Source organism: Pinus tabuliformis, chromosome 4_2, assembly GCF_031772625.1.
Source record: "Pinus tabuliformis cultivar Carrire ecotype Pingquan chromosome 4_2, CPIR1, whole genome shotgun sequence".
Lineage (NCBI taxonomy): Eukaryota > Viridiplantae > Streptophyta > Pinopsida > Pinales > Pinaceae > Pinus > Pinus tabuliformis.
Genome location: NC_142304.1, coordinates 490755348 through 490779690, shown reverse-complemented (window position 1 = coordinate 490779690; position 24343 = coordinate 490755348). Strand labels below are relative to the sequence as shown.

Here is a 24343-nt window from a genome sequence, read left to right as displayed (position 1 = left end):
GGGTAAATCACCTTGTGATGAGCGATTTTCCCGTCAAATTCCATCCCTCGCTGGGACTCAAGGTTGAGCAGAGCAAATCAGTGGAAGGGGTCCACAACAACTCTGTCATTTCATTCAAATATTTATTGGTCCTCAACTTTGTCCCTTATAATCCATAAAAGGTACCCTCGTTGATAGGAGAATCTCTCATCCGCATTGTGTAGTCTTGCAGTGTCGAGGTTAGGCCTATGATTAATTGTGTGTGGGATAAACAAGATTCAAAGTGCCTCGCCTTTACTGTGAAGGTTCTTGAACTTTGTTTTGTAAAACATTGTTCAAAGTAGGTTAACTTGACAGAGAATGAAATAGGGAGGTTAGAAATTGGGTGCCTCTCTTGTTGAGGAACAACCTGGTACCCATCCAACCTCCACCCTCCTGTCAAATGAAACATTGGTCTCTGGTTACAACTCTTGCTTTCAAGTAGGAATTTCAAATCTACCAACTCTCATGACCATTTGATCATTTTAACACATCAAGTTGACGAGCATGGAAAGTTTTTGGCCATATTTGATAGGCAAATCACTCTGGTCATATTTGATGGGAAAAACACGCTGTGAGTCAAATTTCATCCCTGCTTGCATTGCATAATCACAAACCCTTTGTATTGACTGAGGAGATCGTCATTATCCCATATTTCGCATGTCAAAACCTAACTATGCTTGAGGACACACTGTTTGGCACATGACAAACATGTCATATGCACAAGAGACATGTTGAACACTTGCCATCGCAAAAAAATTGAACATGTGTCAATTATATTTTTGCGTTCTTTATATTTTAATTTTACCTATTTTTAAATAATTATGATAAATTATTATAGCATAATTATTTTATTTAGTTTAAATACAGATTTTAATAATTTAACTTTGATAACTTATTATTATTTTTAATTATTTGATTATTTTTTATATATAATTGGTTAATTTTATCCTTACAACTATTTTTCAATTTAATTTATTTATTCCATAAACTTCTTTCCGCTCTCCTAAACTTCTTCATTTTAGTTTCAGATTCCTAACGATGAAATATCCACTCAGATTCTTTAAAATTTTAACACATTTCATATCACTTAACATGATTACAAATTTTATTATAATAAAATTTTATTTATATTAAGTTTCAGATTACTAACGTTGAAATATCCACTCAGATTCTTTAAAATTTTAGCACATTTGATATCAATTAACATGATTGCAATTTTTTATTAGACTAGTATTTTATTTATATTAAAAAATCACACTTATGATTCATCGGAATAAAATGATAAATACAAAATAAAACAGAGCAAACTTTTAATACCCATACACCATTCACATCCCAAATTTGTGCAGGCCATCTGCCATATTTCATCTCAAACATATAAGGTAAAACGTTCTTCAAATATATATGGAAAATTGGTGTATTCATGTAGAATGGCAATGTCTCAAAATTCAAAGTTTAAAATTAGTAACGAAACCCAAGAAAACAGAGCACCTCTCAAAAAGCTCAGTCCTTCATTCAAAGTTTAAAATTAGTTACGAAACCCAAGAAAACAGAGCACCTCTCAAAAAGCTCAGTCCTTCAAGGTTTTATTTCATTGAGGACACTTTAACGCCATGAACCTTTCCCACATCCCTGTATAATTTGATTTGCGGTAATCATATCATAAACATAAACCCTCTCTGTAAGTGAAGATGACCACTTTCGATTATCAAGAGTTTCATATGATCATATGATCATATAGTTTATGAGCCCACCACTGAGACGCACTGCATTGATCTTGCAGAGAATGTGTTATGAAGGCATTTATCCAAAGGTTGTATATACCTCTGTGCTCAACAACTGGGAGAGTGTCAGCCAAATCGCTGATTCCCTTGTCCAGCCCCGCTATAGTCTCTCTATACTTAACACTACCGATGAGGCCCGAGCTCAGATCGATCATCGTATCGACCCAGTTGGTAAGGAAAGCAAGGCGGAATGGTGGAGGAGTAATTATCTCCCCATTACCTAGACCTTTCAGAATCCGATTGATCAAAACATCGAGTATATCTTTTACAGTCCCCAAACTGTATGCTGCCAGATTCATTGTTAATGCATTACGAAGATCAGCATCTTCGCAAAACATTTTGAGCACCTTTTCAAAAAGAATCCTGTCACAACGCTGAATCACGCCCACTAGCCAGAACAGTGCAGAACAAGAATTATTCATTTTGGCCCTGTCATTAGATTTAATAAGTTCCATGTTGATCAGAAACTTTTTCATCAGTTCAGACTTGCACTTGTTTGCTACAGCTGGGCAAACATTTGCATTACAGTAGTCTACAATAAAGTTTTCGACCTTGTTACGAGGCAGATCACAGATGTAGTCTTGCCCATTGGACACCATAGCCAACATTTCTGGCACACACTCCTCCACCATCTCTAAGTTTTCGACCTTGTTACGAGGCAGATCACAGATGTAGTCTTGCCCATTGGACACCATAGACAACATTTCTGGCACACACTCCTCCACCATCTCTAACTGTGCACAAGGATACTTGAATCGACCCATAGCAAGTCTGGCAGTTATATTGGGCGAAGTGTTTATTTGCAGAGATGATAAGAGGTCTCCAAGTTGGGCTTCTTGTGCTGTATTCCAATAAACAACATCCAAATATCGCATACATTGGTCGATGCAATCTTGAAACAATAATTCCGAAGCAATTGGTAGAATAGCCAGAACTTCATTCGCGCTGTAGAAACAAAGGGTCTTGCCAGACTGAGACGAATACATGAGCTTAATGCATTTTATATACTTGTGGAAACTGTGATAAATTGTTGACTTTACTTCAAGCGGCCGCTTATTCGAAGACCAACGCTCAGAAAGCATGGCTTTATAATACTCAGATTTTTGCAAAATTTTAGAGTGGAGGTAAAGAGGATTTCTTTTGTAAACTGCTCCATCTGAACGAATCAACTCTAATATTACATCGGCAGTATTTTTGTCTCCAAATTGCAGCGGCGGTTCGTCCATTGCTATCTTCAAAGAAACAGTTTGTGTAGAAGTCAAAGTTAGAATTTAACCACTGTTATTCCTAAAATAAACTAAAATTGAAGCCTGAAAAAAAACAAGTAGAGCAACCCACTAAGTAGATAGTATGTGCTTCAGGGAATCTTAAATTTTTTTAACTAATTTGTTTTAGTATCCGTCTGAATGTGAATATTGACAGACAGGAATAAGCTTAATTTCACATATATTAATCCAAAATGATAATCAGAGAGGATAATTTTATTATTTTTTTTTTCTTTATGATAATCAGAAAGCTCCAAATAAAGTTTATGGTTTATGGATTTGGGTGGGGAGGATAACAATTATTTCTGTCCAACACTTAAATATAAATTTAATTCAATGAGAATAAAAAGCTTATTGTAGACTTGTTTTGAAAACAATGGCATACGGTTGTAGGATAAGAAAAACCCCTATTTGATATGCTTAGATGTAAAGTCTAAGGATATGTGAATGTCCTGGAGAATCTTAGAAAATGTGAAGTTTAGAGATGCAATGTCTTTGAAGAATTTTGGAGAAAGCTATAGTAACTCTACAAGAATTTTATAACCTATAATTTTAATATTAAAAGCAATAAGGAATGGTAAGGTACTTAATGTATAAGAACAAGTTACAAAACATGGATGATAAAAGACTAAATGGATGGCATGAAGACACCAACTCTTGCCAACTCTTACCTAAATCATTGAGAAATATAATAAGATGTCATGATATATAATATAGATAATATTTTTTTTAAAATCCTCTCATATAAATTTAAAGAGAATTTGTAGTGCCATAAAGAGTTAAAAAATAAATAAAAGTTAAAATATTATAAAGAGTTGGTCAACCCTAATTTGATAAATCAAAACCCTAATCTAATAAATCAAAAGTATCTTTCATTTATGAATAACACAAATAAGAAAATTAACATCATTTCAAAAAAAAATCAAAATTGCTAAAGTACTAATTAAATTCTGCAAGGCACACTGAAAAACCGGAAAAACTGGGTTTTGGATAATTCCCAGAACAAAATGCTATGTAAAAATTTGTCTATCTTTCTGACACTAAAAGATGGAAGATGAAATAACACTTTTTCCTTAAAATACCATACATATATACATATTTATTTACTTTTTAGCAATGCAATTTTTTTTTTATAATACAATAATGTTAGAATAGCAATGCAATTTTTTTTTTATAATACAATAATGTTAACTTTACGTTCTAATTATTGATGTAGGTGTTATCCCTTTTATGATCCATAAGCTCTGCAAATTCGCTTAAGGTCGCTTAAGTGGCAACACCAGCAAAAGGGCAGATTGTTAAGTGAAAAGAATTATCAACAGGACTATTTTGTTTAACAAGCATCTCGATGGAATTTTATGAAATTTGTCTATTGTATTTCTATTTCTATGACTAACACTGCTTATGGACAAGTAAAAATAAGCATATTACATAGAGCATGAACACTTTTAAAATACTATTTTTTAATTTTAGCATAATATGGAGTCTTAGGGTCATTTCGCTATAATTAATCAAAAGGATTGAATCAGATCCTTAAGTAGATGTCGGACATGTAAATGGAAATATAACATTTTCAATAGAAAAGTGAGGCAATTTTTTTTGTGTTTTTTTTTTTTTTTTTCAAAAGAAAATTACATTTAACCTTTTAAATTTTTTTGAAAAATGTTGATTATATAAACTCAATCATATAAAATTACAATTTTACAAAATTTTATCCAAACGAACCCAAAATCTACCCAAAAAAATATTTAAAAATTCGCCTCGTTAAACTAGGCCATTGAAATAAAGTGTTGATGAATTCAATATTCCTTTAACCGTGATTTTAGATTAGTTCAAAATGACATCGCATTCAGTGGTCTCGAGTATTGCAGCATTACATCATTACTTTTTAGTTTTTCATATCAGAAGGTCGATGATTATCCATACTTTTAAGTTTTTCAGATCAGAAAGGCTTAAGCTTTATGTACAGTGAAAAATAACCAAAACAATGCGCATCGTGTTACTGGTTAGTAATTCATAAGATCACAGTTATGAAGTAGCCTTTAGTTTTTCAGAATCACAGATAGTATTACGGGTATGTATGCACGGAAAACCATATCCAATCGTTTCAAGAAGTAACATAACATAATTTTTCGGACCGTAACAGGTATAATGTGTGAAACAGTAACTCTGTGTTTTTGGTGACCATGTTTTTGGTGGAGCTACATGACGCCATAGTCTATAGCTGTGGATTATTTTTCTAGTTTTGTGCCAGAAGGAAAGCTTTTTTAGTCTCTTTCTGAACACTGGAACAGATGGTAGAAATACACAATGAAAAGTGTATATGCTGAATGTATTTTTCTAGTTTTGTGCCAGAAGGAGAGCTTTTTTAGTCTCTTTCTGAACACTGGAACAGATGGTAGAAATACACAATGAAAAGTGTATATACTGAATGTAATTATTATTTAATGGAATTACACTTTTTTCTTTGGAAAAAAAAAAAAACCTAACATAATTTTTTAGTTGGATCTGAACATCAAAGATTATGATTTCTCACCTAATCATAATCACCACGTGCCTCTGTAAGTCATTCCTGAGCACTCCAGCTACCAAACCTGCAATACAACAAACAAAAAATATATAAAAGAACTTCAAGTAAGAATCGCATTCATATAGCATAAAATTACAGCAGAAAGAACTTCATAAAAAAACTTCCTTTTAAAGATGAAGGAAATAGAAATCATATAGGAATATTTCAAACCACAGTTTTACCAAATATCAAAACCATTTTACAACCAAAAGCAAAAAAACAAAAATTATTTTGTTTTACCAAATATCAAAACCATTTTACAACCAAAAGCAAAAAAAACAAAAAAAATATTTTGTGCTAATTTAACAATGTTACATCTAACGAAATCCGAAAAACAAACCAACCCATAAGCTCATTGTCAAAACAACTCATACCTCATCTATATGACCACAGTCAAAGTCAAGACTACTCCTTAATAATCCATAAAATATATTTAGTCAGATGCTCAGGGGTAACTGCAGCTAGCCTCCCTCCCATTTTCGATGGTTTCTCAGACAATATATGCAGTGCCCACAGAGAAACTCAAAATCCAATATGACCAGAAAAATATACAACACAGATTTTATGAAGTTTTAACTACCCATTTTCATATCGCGGTGACAACTACAAGGCAAAAGAGGTACTACCCAGGGAAGCAATCTCACTGTGAATAACCATTGTAATCTAATCTAATTGCCTAGAAAATAATTGGAACTGCAAATATAGCAAAAGTGCATCCCAAAAATAGAACGATGTTTGAATGCTCCCAGGATTTATTATGGAAATTTCACAAGAGATGGAGAAAACCGTTGGTCTATATGAGACCATGAGAAACGCCAAGTTTCAGGGAAGGTTGACAGCGAGTCTCTTGCCGGTGGGTGAGATCGAGAGAGAAATGCAATAGATGCAGAATGACGGTGAGCAAGTGTTGCAGTTGATTATGCAGGTGGGCAACACCACTCTGTCCATGACCAAGTGCTTTTAATCGAGATTTAGGTTTTAACCATACCTGAAAAATGACGAACAGAGGACCAAGGCCTGCATTGATGGCTTTAACCTGTACAATAATTAATTTTGAAGAAACTTGAGGAAAACGATTCTCCCTTGGGGATCATTCCATGGGGGCCATGAAAATATGCAAAGTAATGGATAAAATTAATCTGGTGAAAATATCAGAAATATGTGAGAGGCAGAGCATTTACTTCATCCATCTTTGCCGCGATTGACAAAATTTTGAAGAAACTTGAGGAAAACGATTCTCCATTGGGGATTATAGCACGGCGCCTATGACAATATGCAAACTAATGGATAAAATTAATCTGGTGAAAATACCAGAAATATGCGAGAGGCAGAGCATTTACTTCATCCATCTTTGCCGCGATTGACAAACATCTCATTGATAACAATTCCATCATCCAAGATTCACAATCTTAGACCAAATCTAACTAAAACCTTCAGTTCCTAAGGCCATCTAATATCTAGATCATATATCTCTATGTACAGGACAAAGAAAAACATATAAGAGGGTCCCATCCAACTAGGGCTCTTATTTCTCAATGTTTTGAGACTTATATGCGAATCTGGAACGAATTGTGTTAAATCTATCCCAGGAGCCCTCGGAACCCTAGCAAGGAATGTTGTTTAGATCGTGACGCCCTTGCATGTATGCGATAAATGGCTCAGGTGAGCCTTTCCCAGTTTTTCCCAGGTTTCATTTCCGCTTCTAATATACGGCTCCTACATATATGATAAGTGGCTCAGTCGAGCCTTGCCCAATTCTCCCCAGGCTTCATTTCCTCTTCAAATATCTCCACAACAACTTTTACAGTTTAATTTCCAGTGGGATTGATGAACGGTGCGTTTGTTCAGTGGATTCCTCCTCCGTCCATCTCTCCAAAAGCCAGAGATCGCCGCCCTGCAAAATCTTAGTGTAAACATTCAATCGCGTGTCGCTTACTGATGTTAATTGCAGTGATGCCTAAATTGTGGTCCAGGACCTAGGCGTGGTCGTTCACCAGTGCATTCTGGCAACCAGGTGCCCCTATTTCGGGGCAAGTTCATCCCCAGCGTCGGTCTGGAGGCTTTTGGTAGCAAGCGCAAAATTACAGCATGAATTGAGAGACTGCGTGACAGAGGGAACGGTTGAGACTAATACGCACATGGCCTTTATTGTTAATCTTCTTTTAGGTAGGCAGATTGCTAAAGATTGAGACTAATAAGCACATGGCCGTTATTGTTAATCTTCATTTTGGTAGACATATTGGTAAAGAAGCTCTTGCAGATGATAGTATTCCACCGTCCTCCAGTCTTGAGGGAAGGAACATGAGCAACTGTTACCTTTGACAGATAGAGGCTACTGTGCTTCTGTAAGGAAGGCACCCAGGGGAGAGGCAAGTTCCACAGGGTCAAAAGAAACGAAAGAAACGAGGAGATGTTCTCTTTAGGCCGTCGAATAGCGCTGTCTTTCATTCGAGTAGTTATCGGTCCTCAACTTCGTCCCTTATAATCCATATAAGGTACTTTCGTTCACAGGAGAATCTCTGTCTACGGTTAATGGTGTGGGGGATAAACAGCACTCAAAGCGCCCCGCTTTTACTGTGAAGGTTCATGTACTTCGTTCTCTAAAAAGCTGTTCAAAGTAGGCTAACCTGACACAGAATAAAACCGGGGGGCTAGAAATTGCTTTGGTGCCTCTCTTGTTGAGGCACGATCAGGTGCCTATCCGGCGTCCATCCTCTCGTCAAATGAAAGGCTGGTCTCTTGTTATGATACTTGCCTTTCATAATAACAAGCTCTTTGAATTTATCGAGCTGAAAATAAGCTATGGATTTTATACATCAAGGTTCCACCCACTTTAAAAGCAACAGAAGGGGAGAAATAATATAGCTAGACATATCTGGTTATGCGGCTGTTTCTTTTGTAGGTACTGGACTGGAGCATCTATCGCTAACTTTGCTGTGGCCGAGCACAATTCAAACAAACAATATGGAAAAGAGAAGGTAGAAAAGCGCTTACCAGGACAAAGTGGTCAGGCGGTTCAGCAAAGTTCGATTGATCAACTGAAGAAACTTTTCGATTGATCAACTGAAGAAACTTAGCCTTATGGATGAATTTAATTACTTGTTTGCGATGCCATCAATTAATGACTCTGCTCCCATTCAAGAACCAGGCACCTGTTTATTTCGGTGGCCAAAGCAGTCCAGCAATCCAATCAAGTCCGATTGATCAACTGGAAAAAACTTAGGCTTATGCGTATGCATGTAATTACTTTGCTTGTGATGCCATCAATTAATGGCTGCCCGCTTCAAGAACCAGGCACCTGATCAATTGACGACTCTGCTCCATTCTTCAACCAGGCGCCTAATTCAATAACCAGGGCAAGCGGGTTGAGTTATATGGATATAAGTGCGCCTAATTTCCGCCTTATGTTCGGTTTTGTTTTTTAATTTATCTTTTGTCCTGTTCGGTTTTGTTTTTTAATTTATTTTTGGTTATTTATTTAATTTTGAAAACCATTGCTATGTTTTTAATTTGTTTTTTACCCCTAATTGAAAAAGTTAGCTGAAAAGTACTGTTGTGTTTTTTTCTTTTTTTTTTCCAAACAATTAATTGAAAAAGTACTCGGCTCGATCAAGTCCAGTTATATATTTATAAAATTAATTAAATATTTATAAAATTAAGTAAAATTCAATTATATATTTATTAAATAAATGGAAAGGTTAATTTAATGTAGTACCGTTTTTCCGAGTACACTAATTTTTTTTTTTTAAACAATTATATATATTTATAAAATTAATTATTTATGTTAAATGAATGAAAGGTCAATTGAATTTAGTAAAAAAATTAATTATATATATTAAAAGAATGAAAGGTCAATTAATTTTATATATTAAATGAATGAATTTAGTAAAAAAATTAATTATATATATTAAATGAATGGAAGGTCAATTAATTTTATATATTAAATGAATGAAAGGTCAATTGAATTTAGTATTATGTTGGTAAATATATTTTAATTAGCACAATCATATTAATAAATGTAATTGATAAAGGTTTAAAATTCATATCAAACACATATATCAATTATCAATAATATTAAAATTTAATGTTATTATCAATAATACAAATAATAATTAATATTATATTATTACTATTATACTAAATAATAATTATAATTTTATTATTACTACTATATTAAATAATAATAATAAATAAATAAAGATAATGACAACAATTATATTAATAATCATTTAATAAATAATTATGAAATAAATATTTAATAAAAATCAAACAATAATTTAAATATGGTTGATAGGAAATTCAACTTTAAACACTTTACCATAACACAGTTATTAAATGCTAGCCTCTTCCAAAACACAAGAGGTCGATGACAAAAGTTGCACCAATTCAAATCAACAAGATAATGATCACGACCATTCATGCTTTCCAACCAATCTCTTCTCGCATTGTCTAGCATTTTTGTATAACGTTGAAAAGAAAAAGGCGGTGAAATCTGCAAATCATCTATTGATTTCACTCTTGATATCGTTGTAAATGTCAGAGAAATGACATTAAACCCAAGGGATAAATATTATAAACCCAGGGTATAAAATCCCTAAGATAAATAATATATACCCTAAAATAAACATCCTTGACCATGATTTAACATCATTGATTTTCATACTCAAATGATGTTTGTCACAATGTGATGTTGGACCATGATTGATTTTCATATTGAGACAATCTTTGGCACATTGTGACATTGGACCATTGTTGACTATGGATGACCATGATTGTAAACCCAAGTGATTTATATTAAACCCTAGGATTAATATTATAAACCCTATGAATATTATTATACCCTAAGAATATAAACCAAATAAATCCAAGGGATTGCTATTATAAACCACGGGGAATAATAAACCGAAGGGATTAATTCTAAAAGCTAAAGGTATTATAAACCCAAGAGATTAATATTATAAATGTAAGGTATATAAACCCTAAAGGGATTGATATTATAAACCCAAGCTTTATAGACCCTAAGATAAATATTATAAACCCAAGGGATTATAAATCCAAGGGAATAATATTAAACCAAAGGGATAAATATTATAAACCCAAGGAATATAAACCCTAAGATAAATATTTGTCACAATGCGACTTTGGAATATGGTTGACCATGATTGATTTTCATATTGAGACAACATTTGTCATAATGTGACATTGGACAATGGCTTACCATCGTTGACCATGGTTGATCTCCATATTGAGACAATCTTCGTCACAATGCGATGTTGGACCATGGTTGACCATGGATGACCATTGTGTGACAATGTGAGGCTGGACCAAGAGATAGTCTTTATCACAGTGTGACCATGGTTGACCATGATTGAACCCAAAGGTATTATAAATCCAAGAAGATAATATTAAACCCAAGGGATTAATATTATAAATGCAAGGTATAGAAACCCTAAAAGGATTGATATTATAAACCCAAGGGAGTAATAAACCCAAGGGATTAAAAACCCAATGGATTGAGAATATAAACACAAGGGAATAATATTAAACCAAAAGGGATTAATATTATAAACACAATGTATATAAACCCTAGATAGAAAAAAGTTCCTCTTTGAAACTTTAGTCACTCTGGTTATCTTATATGGATGTGAGGTTTGGGGTTGTAGCATCTCTAGAGAATCCTGGAGAAAGATTGAGCAAATCCAAAAGTGTTTTATAACGTATAACCTCAAAATTAAAAGCAACACACCATATCCTATTCTCCTTATAAAAGTGGGTCTTTCTCCTATCGAGAGCCTAGCTATGACTAGGCTTCTGTTGTACAAGCACAAACTCAATAACATAGGAGACCATAGACTTCCTAAGCTAGCTTTAAATCCCAGCCAAAACCACCTAAGGCTCAAACGAGGTTGGTATAAAGACACTAAGGCCTGGTTAAACCATTGGGAGATCGACGAAAATGTTGCATTGCAAAACATAATAACATTAAAAATATTGTTACTTCTAAGTTCAAAGAAAAAATGTGTTGCGAGAAAGATTTAGCAGCTAAAAGAAAATTAAGATATTATAAGGAGGTCATCAACCCCACCCTAGAAGATCAAAAGTATCTCTCCATTTTAACTAGCTCAAAGAAGAAAATTAATATAGCCAAGATTAGAACGAACTCTCATGAGCTCCATAGTGAAACAGGTCGTTGGGCAGTTCCTAAAACTCCATGGATGGAAATGTTCTGCCATCTTTGTGAGAATACGAACATCGAGGATGAAAATCACTTCCTCTTAGAGTGCCCTGCGTACAATCACATTAGATCTCAGTTTCAAAATATTTGTTGCAATACTGACCTTCCTAGCCTTTTACGTTGTCAAAATTACAATGAGCTCGAGAGGCTTCTCTCCAAGCTTTTTGAGCATAGGAATAAAATCTTAAATCAAACTAAATAATGTGTTTCTTTAGGTCCAATAGACCAAAATTTGGTCTCAGTGGACATTAACCACCATCATCATCATCATTATAAACCCAATGGAATAATATTAAACCCAAGGGATAAATATTATAACCCCAAATAATATAAACCCTAAGATAAATATTATAAACCCTGACATAAATATTTGTCACAAATGTGACGTTGGAATATGGTTGACCATGAATGATTTTCATATTGAAACAAATAAACTCTAAAATAAACATGGTTGACCATGATTTACCATCATTGATTTCCATACTGAGATGATGTTTGTCACAATCTGATGTTGGAGCATGGTTTGTCATGGTTGATTTTCATATTGAGACAATCTTTGGCACATTGTGACATTGGACCACCGTTGACCATGAATGACCATTATTGTAAACCCAAGGGGTTTATATTAAACCATATGATTAATATTATAAACCCTATGAATAATATTATACCCTAGGAATATGAACCAAATAAACCAAAGGGATTGATAATATAAACCGAGGGAATAATAAACCCAATGGATTAATTCTAAAACCCAAAGGAATAATATTAAACCCAGGGGATCAATATTATAAATGCAAGGTATATAAACCCTAAATGGAATGATATTATAAACCTAAGGGATTACTACTAAAAACCTAAGGGATTAAAAACCCAACAAATTGATAATATAAACACAACGAAATAATATTAAACCCAAGGGATTAATATTATAACCCTAAGATAAATATTATAAACCTAAGGGAATAATAAACCCAAGGGAATAATATTAAACCCAATGGATAAATATTATAAACCCAAGGAATATAACCCCGAAGATAAATATTTGTCACAACACGACGTTTGTATATGGTTCACCATGATTCATTTTAATATTGAGAAAATGTTTGTCAGAATGTGACGTTGGACAATGGTTGACCATAGTTGATCTCCACATTGAGACAATCTTTGTCACAATGTGATGTTGGACCATGGTTGACCATGGATGACCATGATTTAACCCAAAGGTATTATAAGCCCAAAAGAATAATATTAAACCCAATGGATTATTGTTACAAATGCAAGGTATATAAACCTTAAATGGGTTGATATTATAAACCCAAGGGATTAATGCGAAAAACCCAAGGGATTAAAAACCCAACGAATTGATAATATAAACCCAAGGGAATAATATTAAACCCAAGGGAATAATATTAAACCCAAGGAATATAAACCTTAAGATAAATATTATAAACCTTAAAACAAATATTTTTCACAATGTGAAATTGTAATATGGTTGACCATGATTGATTTTCATATTGAGACAATATTTGTTGGAATGCGATGTTGGACAATGGTTGATCATCACTGACCATGGTTGATCTCCATATTGAGATAATGTGTGTCACAATGCGATATTGGACCATGGTTGACCATGGTTGTGACAATGTGACATTGGACCAAGAGACAGTGTTTGTCACAATGTGACCATGGTTATTAACCATGTTTGACTATGGTTGAGACAACCTTTGTCACAATGCGACGTTGGAACATGGTTTAGCATGGTTGATTTTCATATTGAGACAATGCTTGTCACAATGCGACATTGGTTGATTTTCATATTGAGAAAATCTTTGTCACAATGTGACATTGGACCATGGTTGACCATGATTATAAACCCAATGGATTTATATCAAACCTAAAGATTAATATTATAAACCCTATGAATAATATTATACCCTAGGAATATGAAGCCTTAGATTAATAAACCCTATAAATTATTATTTTATAGACTTTTTAAATGAAAAAAATCCAAAATACAGTGCAAAATCTTAAAAACAAATGAATAATAGATAATGAATTTTTCAAAAATAAATTCATACAAAATAAAATGAAACGAAATAAGAATTTGTAAATTCATAAATTCATTTACTATAATTTCATGAATATATTAAACTTTTAAAAAATATATCATGTGAAACATTATCGATGGAATTTTGAATCTATAAATTTACAATTTTAATCTAAGATATATTTCAAAAATTGATTTAAAAAAAAAAAACCCAAATTTTATATTTTTACTTCATCTATTTTACTTATAATCAATTTACAATATAATGCATTTCAAATTTTAAAAATAAAAATACATTTCAAATCATCAACCATAATTTCTAAATTTCATAACTTATTAACCATGGAGGAACTTATCATGGAACTTATTAATATAAACAATGTACTTCATGAGTAAAATATTTGAATGGCATATTAAGTAAAATATTTGAATGTCAACTAATATGTATCATGAAAATAAATAATTTTCATTGTGAAAACATTTTTAAGCATTTCAAGTAATGTTATTATTTTTGGTAAGAATACTATCAATAAGAAGTTTTTGGAGACAAGTCCCTTCGCATATTCAACAGAAGGTGAGGTAGCCCAAGAATAATCCAAAAGAGGAATGTAGAATCTAATCTTAAGGGTAGGTTCTAAATCCTATCTATTAAGAAGGAGGTTTCATTATCAAATTTCCATGCGGGTGACTGACTTACTTCAAAGAGTGGGTGAGAGCGGGTAGGTGAGAGCGGTGAGTGACATTCCTTCCCTTCAAAGAGCTCTTGGAGAGAGAGTAATTATAAGCTTCCTAATTCATTAAGGATAGGTTTATTGTTCATGCTAAGGGGGTTGCCGCTGGAGCTAAATTGAAAGGCAAATTGACCTTCATTACTTTCATTATCCCCCATCTTCTATCTTATTCCTTTCACCCCATCATATTGGAATAGAAGGAGACACCTTAAGTACCTCCACACTCCACCTAGAATATTCTCTGCTAGACAGTAAGTCACCATATGCAAATATAAGGTGAGCTCCCACGTTCAAGTTAAGTGGGTCGTAAAGGTGGCAAGTTGTTCTTGCCCTAACCAAAAGCCCCGCCCATAAGCAATTGAAGAAGCACTAGCAGCAGCCGTGATAGTAACGTTAGTCCCTAACTAGTAGAGTGTTGTTGGGCTGAGATGCTGTGTACGAACCTGAACCATCGCTAGCTTCACATTAGTGGAAAAGCTCATATATGGTCTATAATTGGATACGTAGTTAACCAACCTATATTACACCTTGTAGTTACTTAGCTTTGTTTACCACAAGTATACTTCATTACCCTTAGAAGTATTGTCCTAATTAATGACCCCCAACTTGAACCTTTGAAGGGTAGGTAGCATAGTTCCAATGGTAGAACACTAGCTATAAAGTCTAACAAACTTACTTTTTTAGTTTCTTCCCAAAACCGTCTCTCGCCCCTCACTAATGTGTTATAAGGTATCCACCCATGCCAACCCGATTACGCAGTTGATCAGCATAGCTAGTAGCAGCAGTAGACCCAGTAGTTGATTCAGTTTAAGCACCACCTGAAGTATAACCACCAGTAGAGCAAGCAAAGCCACCAGCAAAGGCAAAGGTATCTGGAGCAAAGCAAGCAGAATAAGCACCAGTTTTGGCAATTGAACCAGAAGTAAAGGTAGTAGCATAGCTTGTTCCCATTTTTTTTGTCAAGTTTATCTTTGAGATGCAAACATTTTTTTTTTTTTTAATTTTGCATTTTAAAAACATTTACACAAGAAGAAATTATATCACTCTAAACACTTCTTATATTTGTGATTAAAATCGATCAATGCTGATCTTTAAAGAAAAAACTAATAAGATCAGTTTTCAATTTGAAAATTTGTTATTAAATGATTGCTAATAATTCATTCATGCTACTTTACCTAATTCTAAACTAATCCTACACTTGAAAACCTATGATAGACCAAATTCGTAGCTAAGCTACTTTAATACATTTGTATTTGAAAAGTAAAGAAATCTTCCATAGAACAATCCTTCAAATCATTAACATCTAAACCACACTCGATTACTAAATTTATAACAGACACATAATTGATCTCGTGGAGATTTGTGGCATAAGCTAATCAAACCTTGTACTCCTCATTTGTGTGGCGACACATATTCCTTTTAAGAGTCAAGGTCCTGTAAGTCGGCCTCGTGATCGAATATCAAATGCCCAAACTTCTCATAGGGGTTGTCCACGTTAAATTTGTCATTATCAGACACCTGTGGCAGCGTACAAATACATGTATGTTCAGATACTGGCAAAGTAGACAGTGAAGTAGGTTTTTGCCACAATTATAGGAAAATTACCTTGTTATATATGGTATGGTAAACTTTGTTATTAATCAAAGAAGACGTAGCACTCACAAATTATAGCCCATATTCTTCTAGCCTATCTAGAAGATTGGAGTAGACAATATGATCTTCGAACATGTTGAGGGACATCTTAACGCCAGAATGGATGGAATTTATTTGCACCATAGTGAAGACATAGGAAAATACCTTGTTATATATTTTCTTATATATAAATGAATGTTATAAATAATAATGAGGAACTTATCATGGAGGAACTTATTAGAATTGAAATAATCTCAAATCCCTATGAAATTGGTGGGTGGGTGGGTGGGTGTGGAGACACGTGGCACAAATCTAATTTTTTAAATTTATTAAAAATAATGGACCATTTTGCTAAATAAAATTTGTTTATATATAAATGAATGTTATAAATAATATTGAGGAACTTATTAGAATTGGAATAATCTCAACATGGAGGAACTTACTAGAATTGGAATCATCTCAAATCCCTAGGAAATTGGTGGGTGGGGAGCCAAGTGGCACGGATCTAATTTTTTAAATTTATTAAAAGTAATGGACCATTTTGCTAAAAAAAAAAATCTTATAAATAAATGAACGTTATAAATAATAATAAGGAACTTATTAGACTAGAATAATCTCAACATGGAGAAACTTATTAAAATTGGAATAATATCAAATCACTATGAAATTGGTGGATGGGAGCCACGTGGCACAAATATAATTTTTTTAATTTATTAAAAGTGATGAACCATTTTGCTAAATAAAATTTGCTTATATATAAATGAACATTATAAATAATAATGAGAAACTTATTAGAATTGGAATAATCTCAACATGGAGGAACTTATTATAGTTGGAATAATCTCAAATTCCTAGGAAATTGGTGGGTGGGGAGCCACATGACACGAATCTAATTTTTTAAATTTATTAAAAGTATTGGACCATTTTTCTAAATAAAATTTGTTTATATATAAATGAATGTTATAAATAATAATGAGGAACTTATTAGAATTGGAATAATCTCAAATCCCTAAAAAATTGGTAGGTGGGGAGCCACGTGACAGATCTAATTTTTTAAAATTTATTAAAAGTAATGGACCTTTTTGCTAAATAAAATATGCTTATATATAAATAAATGTGGAGAGATGGCGGACTGAACCGGATGCTGCATGAACTCCCATGATTCCCCTCTGACGGGGTTTGCAGGCCGGCCCACGACCCTGTAAACCCCTGTACTCTCCACCCGTCATCCTCCGGTTTTTTCATTGGCCCATGAGCGGTTTCTTGGGTCCCCCGCGTCCTGTTCCTTCCCCTCCCTTTTTACCCTAGCTCCCCCCGCGCTCCCCGCACTTTCACCCTGGTTATTTCCCCCCCGGAGCTTTTTTCGCTGCCCTCTCTGCATCGGAACGGCGACCCACAGCTTGGCCGACAGCTTGAAGGTGTCGTTTTCTCTGCCAGAGGAGAACGTGACCCACAGCAAGTTTATTCTTCAGGATCTGCCCCAAACGGTCCCCCCGCTGTCGGTGCCGTCGCCATACGGTTACCTGGTTTCGAGGAATTCTCTATCGGGCGGTTACCAGTATCTCGAGGAGGGCATCTTGCAGTTGTCGACATGGACACTGAGCTAGTTGATTATTCGGAGTCCCCACTGGCGGAAAGCTCCATCTGGCGCTCCACGTTTACTTCATCAGAGGGTTTGCACAGCGGGAACCTATCTGCTAGTTTTGAGCATCTGTCGCCCACTATCGACCCGTCGCTCCCCTCCTCTCTTTACCCTGGCGAGCCCTCCTCCTGGAATTCCTTTGCCGTCCCCTCGCCGGCTTCCCTGGGCTTCCTGGAGAACTGCATACACTCCTCCCCGGTTGGAACATCCCCCCAAGCGCTGGTTATCCCCTCCCTTCCCCTGCCCCCGGAAACCACATTGGGGCTCCCTTCCCTTTCGGCAGCAAACCCTACCATCTCGTTTTCAAACCCCCCCTCGGGCCCTTCCGCTCCCTCGGGTAGTTACCATGCGGTCCCTCCCCTCCCCGAAGCCATTCCCTCTTGTGGGGCAAACCCTTTACCCCCCCCCCCCTGTTTCCCCCCCTGTGGGCTCTCAGGCCACTGCTAACCCGGGCCGCATGTCCTCCCGACCTGCCAAGAAGCAACGTTGTTTCAAATCCACTGCGGAGGACGTCTTCCTGCGGCTGGAAGAGGATATTCAGTGGGGAGAAGCCATGGATCTGGCGGACTGTGTCCTTGTGGGACGGATCAGAGGCAGACATGCAACGGCTGCAAAAATCAAGCAATGGGCGACTGAGATTTGGGGGCAATATCTTGTGGAGATCCCATCGGTACAGACGTTCGTTCGAGGATGGTTCGCGCTCAGATTTGCAAGGGCGGACCACACGAGCTGGGTTCTTTCCTCGTTCTGGCACTTTGAGAAGGCCCCGGTCCTCCTCAAACGGTGGACGCCCCTCTTCGACCCAGAGACGGAGCTTTTGGGCATTGGGCCTGTTTGGGTTAGGCTTCCGGGCTTGCCCCTGCAGTACTGGTCGGAAGATATTTTCAAAAGAATTGGAAATGCCCTTGGAACCTTCATGGAAACAGATAAATCCTATATCTCGACGGGCTCTATGGCTTTTGCAAGGATCCTAGTACATATGGATACCAGAGGGGGAGTGCCTGAACACATTACCATTCAATGGAAAGCCACTTCTAGGAAGCAGAAGCTGGATTATGAGGGCATACCCTACAGATGCAGAAGGTGTCACCAGGTGGGACACCTATATAAGGACTGCCCCCTCCTCCAGAAGACTCAGCAGACTGCCACGGGCCAGGATTTACCCTCCTCTGAGGAGATGCTAGACCCTCAGGCTGCTATGGCACCGAGAACGGATCGTATCATCACTTCAGATACGGTGGAAGCACCCTCGGCTCCTCGACGCAGGAAGCAAGCATCAAATGCGCCCCGGCCCCCATCTCCTCCTCTGACGCGCTCCAAAGCTGCAAAGGGAGCGGTCTTCTCCTCGGGTATGTCCACTTCTTCGTCTGACTCTGTTTTACATTTTACATCTTTGCATTTATCTACTGCTGGCTTCCCCCCCCTATCAAGCTCCCCCCCCCCCCATCCCCGTCAGCCCAGGACCTGGTAAAGGTGGCCTGCACATCCCTCCCCCCCTTCGGCTCGTTATATGTATCTTGCCCCATCCCTCGACCTCCGGGCCTCCCATCTTTATCCTCTGTCCCCTCCTTCCCCCACCCCTCTTTTCCCTCGCCGTCTCCCTCTGTAAACTCGTCCCCGAGATACCCAACCCGTTCGACCACTAAGCTAAAAGTCTCGGACTCCATAGGGCTGCCGTTGGATTCACATCTCCTTTCGCCCAAGCCGGGGCGTGGTCGACCTTCCTCAAAGTCAATAGCACAAAAACAAACGGAGGAAGACATCCTCCTTGGCAAGCAGCAAACTCTTCCCAGGGCCCTTAGAGCACAAGATACCCTCCCCCATCCCCCTCCATGATAATTTTATCCTTCAATTGTCGAGGGTTGGCCAGCCCGGAGAAAAAAGCGGCCCTGAAGCGACTCTTACTCACAAACCCTGTGGACATTATCTTCCTACAAGAAACTTTATGCAAAGCGGACACCGCATCTTCCATACTTGGCTCATGGTTACCCGGGTGGACCTTTACAGCCATTGATGTATCTGGCCGCTCGGGAGGCATTGCTATGGGATCAAAGAACAACTCTATTCTTCTAAATAACATCTGGGGTGGAGGGGGTTTTCTGGGGGCAGATATATACTCGAGAGATCTGGAGGAAAATCTCAAAGTTATAAATGTTTATGGCCCCTGTCAAAACAGAGAGTTGTTCTGGCAAAAGCTCCTAGACTCCCCACTCCTACAAGCTGAGAATACTATCTTGGGAGGAGATTTAAATTTCTCATTAGGCTTCTCCGAATCTTGGGGACATCTGGGCCAAATTGACCCCCTCTCTGATTTTTTTGGGCAACTGCTTGAAGATCGCCATTGGATAGATCTCCCTTCTACAAAACTCCAATACACTTGGAAGAACAATAGAACTGGGGATCAAAGCCTAGCGAGAAGACTGGATCGATTTATCATGAAGGAAGGGCTCTGCTCCCAATATCCTAGGGCTCGTCAATGGGTGGGAAGTGGAGGGATCTCGGACCACAGGCCCATTTTTCTGGAACTAGAAGCTAGACATCGAGCACAAAATGCCCCTTTCAAATTCAATGCAACTTGGCTCCGGGATCCCTCTTACATAAAATTGATATCGGATTTCTGGCATTCACATCCGATCTCAGAGAATATGGACCCAGCCAAAGGTTTGGTTAGAAACCTCTCTGAAATTAAAGGCAAATCAAGAGAATGGGCCAAAGCAAAGAGAAAACAGGATGATCAGACTATATCTGGGGCGGAACAAGCTATAGAGGCACTTGAAGCATCTTCAGATGGAACTTATATATCCCCAGAACAGAAGACCTTGTATGAAGATCTAATCAAAAAGAGAACCCAGATTCTCAGAGACAGAGAGGACTCCTGGAGACTAAGAAGCAGAGCCATATGGCTCAAGGAGGGGGATGAGAACTCTAAATTTTACCACCGTTTTGCAAATGGGCGAAAAGCGATCAACACTATCTGGGAGTTGCAAGATGAGCTAGGACATCAAATCAACAGCCCAGGGGAACTTGCCTATCTTGCCTCTTCTCATTTTAAGAATATATACAAAGCTCCAGGTCAAGCAAATCTCTTAGAAATAATGAGGGTCGCAGAACTTTTCCCGAGATTTGTGGATGAGGATGAGGCGGAGGAGCTTATTAAGGATATCTCGTTGGAGGAACTGGAAGCCACTATCAAATGCTTCCAAAAGGACAAGAGCCCGGGTCCAGATGGCTGGACAATTGAGTTCTTTTCAGCCTTTTTTGAGCTAATAGGTCATGATATTCTCAAAGCCATAAACCACTGCTGCCTATCTGGATCTATCCCCTCTAGTATCAAAGCCACCTTGATTGCTCTCATCCCCAAATCTGATAAACCTGTATCGTTTAACGATTTCAGGCCCATCTCGCTCTGCAACTGTCTCTATAAGATCCTGGCCAAAATCCTAGCAAACAGGATCAAGCCCATCCTATCGGCCAACATATCCTCTGAACAATTTGCCTTCCTCCATAAGCGCCAGATCCATGAGGCTATAGGTACTACACAAGAGCTCTTACACTCTATGAAAAGCAAAAATCTGAAAGGAATGATTCTCAAAGTGGACCTCTCAAAAGCTTTTGATAGGGTAAACTTGCTGTACATCAGAATGCTCCTCACTCATCTGGGTTTCCCTTTCCTTTTCATCAAAAGAATCATGAGCTGCATCACTGATGTCCCTTACAGTGTCCTCCTGAATGGTTCCCCCACCCCTTTTTTTACTGCCGAAAGAGGCCTCCGGCAAGGCTGTCCCCTATCTCCCCTTCTATTCTTACTTATTATGGAAGGGCTAAGTAGATTGATTGCAGCTGAACACCGAAGAGGGCGAATAAGAGGAATCAAGATCGCGGACAATTGTTTCCTTACACATCTACTCTTTGTGGATGATGTTTTGATCTTCTTAAATGGCAGTATGGCAGACTCATCGGCATTACATCAGGTTTTTGAACTCTTTCAGAAAGCAACTGGAATGGTAATAAATGTACAAAAATCCACCCTTACAGCGATTAACTGCTCCCCACAAGAATTCATCTTCACAAACAATCACTTTCCATTTCAGATACACCCCATGGAGGAAGGGCTGAAGTATCTGGGCTTCAGAGTAAAACACGGAGGTTACAGAATTGCAGATTGGATTTGGTTAATATCTAAAGTGGAGAAAAGGATCAATGTCTGGTATAATAGATACCTCACAAGGGCAGGCAGACTCACTCTTATCAAAGCTGTGCTGGAAGCAACGCCAGTTTACTGGATGTCCCTGGCGTGGATACCAAGAGGAATCTTATCTAGGCTACAAAAAATATGCTGCAGATTCTTATGGAAGGGATCAAAACAAGGAAATCTTTTTGCCTGGGTCAAATGGGACACTATAGCAAAACCAAAAAAATGGGGAGGATGGGGAATTAAAAGACTAGATTTATTTGCATCTGCTCTAGCAGCAAAAATGGGATGGCAACTCCTTACATCAAACAGTCTCTGGCAGAAAGTAGTTATGGAAAAATATATTGCTCCGGAAAGTATCTTCAGCTGGATCCGAAGGGAACACAGGGGAAGTGGTAGTCACTCCATCATTTGGAAAGCTATCCTAAACTCCCTTCCCCTTATCCGAGAGGGACTGACATGGAGAATAAATCAGGGGAACTCTGTCCGCATTGGTGTTGACCCCTGGATAGGTTGTGGAAACATGCATAGACTATCAGAGCAGCTCCTAACACACCTAAGGGATCAAGGCGCCACGCATATTGCCCACATTGCTGACCAAAGAAACTCCAGTTTCCTCCACCAGGCCTGGAGGACCTCACTAGACCTCCACATTCCGGAACAATGGAGACAAGAATGGGCATCATACACTGAGGCCCTCTCACAAGCTCACATCAGAATATCGGAGGGAGAAGATGAGATAGTCTGGGCCTTAGCAAAATCTGGTACATACTCCCCAAAGGAGGGTTACATGCAACTTATGCAAAATCACCAGCCAGACAACTCACTACAGTGGTGGAAATCTATCTGGCACCTAAAAGCTGCCCCTAGAACGAGGCTTCTTATGTGGGCTATTCTCTCCAACAAGATTCCCACTGGGGCAAATTTGAAAAAAAGATCCTTCCATGGACCCTTCTGGTGCCATCTTTGTAGAAGTAATGAGGAAGATACGGAACACCTTTTTCTTACCTGCCCGGCAATAAAAGATCTATGGTCACTCCTCTCTTTTCGCTCCCCTTCCCTCCACCAGTGGCATGGGCAATCTATCTCTGAGGCATGGAGCACCTGGCTGGCCCAGCACTCTGGAAAAGATAAGAATATTCCTCTCCTCATGTGTTGGTCTATCTGGATTGCAAGGAACAGAGCAATTTTCGACCAAAAGCTTCCCCACTGGCCTATCACCATTGTCCACATTATTGCAGACCTGGCTCTCATTCCTGATGATCCCCCATCTGCTCCCCCTCGGTCCATCACCCCAGAATTCATAGACAAATCCTTCCCTTGGGCATATTTCGATGGCTCAGCCCAAGAGGCAGGCTGTGGGGGGGGGGGGCCTCCTTTACTTGCGAGAAAATCACTCTTTCTCCCTCCAAATTCCCCTGGGCAGAGGCACAAATAATTTTGCGGAGCTCTCTACTGCCAAACACCTCATATCTTTTGCACTTGAGAAAGGCTGTACAAAATTACAACTGTTTGGAGATTCAATGATTGTATGCAATTGGCTCACCAGAAAATCATCATGCACTGCTTTCTCTTTGAGACACATCCTGGATGAGGCACTCAGACTAACAGTTGCATTTGAAAAATTTGATTGTCGCCATATATACAGGGAGCGCAACACTCGGGCGGACTACCTATCCAAGCAAGCAGCGCAGAGGCAAGAAGAGGACTGGTTAATACAAGAAGATTTGGATGGCACCTACTTTCAGCACTACCACAGACCCTTTGATGACTTTCAGGCTCAAAGGGATGCTCTCATTTGAAAGGGGTCCCAACATGCTCAGTATTTACTGGTTTTTTGTTTACATGCTTTATATATACTTCTGTTATGGACTATGGTGGTAAAACACAGCTATTTTATGTTTATATTCGGGCAGCAAGCTACAGCTGCATAGTGATAACCGAAACTATGGGAAACTTGTGCAAATCTTTTTTGCTGGTTATATTTATTTTAGGATATATACCTCACAAACTCCCTGCGTGGACAAACAGTTTGGTGAGAGGAGTGACTACTGTCTAGTTTATCTGGTTTGTAGTTGTCTGAAACAAAGATCAGTATTTTGGTTTGAAGTTACTTGAGAGGCAAACAGCCTCAGTATGCATATGCACAGCATCTACAGAATGTAATTTCTCTTTTTCATAATAGAAATTACGACTTTTTCTATGGGAAAAAAAAAAATAAA

The 24343-nt window shown here is 37.6% G+C and overlaps 1 protein-coding gene across 4 annotated transcripts in view; it reads right to left on the bottom strand.

Annotated features, from left to right (window-relative positions):
• Positions 1-1458: 1458 nt before the first annotated feature.
• LOC149170110 (BTB/POZ domain-containing protein At1g63850-like) overlaps positions 1459-24343 on the bottom strand; it is a 70656-nt gene continuing 47771 nt past the window's right edge. The window contains exons 1-3 of one of the 4 annotated variants that reach the window (XM_089428879.1): positions 8634-9024; positions 5607-5664; positions 1459-3037 (exon numbers count right to left, since the gene is read on the bottom strand). In XM_089428879.1, coding sequence (XP_089285005.1) covers positions 1739-3031 — 1293 coding nt within the window. In that variant the 5' untranslated portion in view covers positions 3032-3037; positions 5607-5664; positions 8634-9024 and the 3' untranslated portion in view covers positions 1459-1738. Of the gene's footprint in view, positions 3038-5606; positions 5665-8633; positions 9025-24343 lie in introns of those variants that run through there. The other 3 variants (XM_089428881.1, XM_089428882.1, XM_089428880.1) reach the window with 3 other exon arrangements.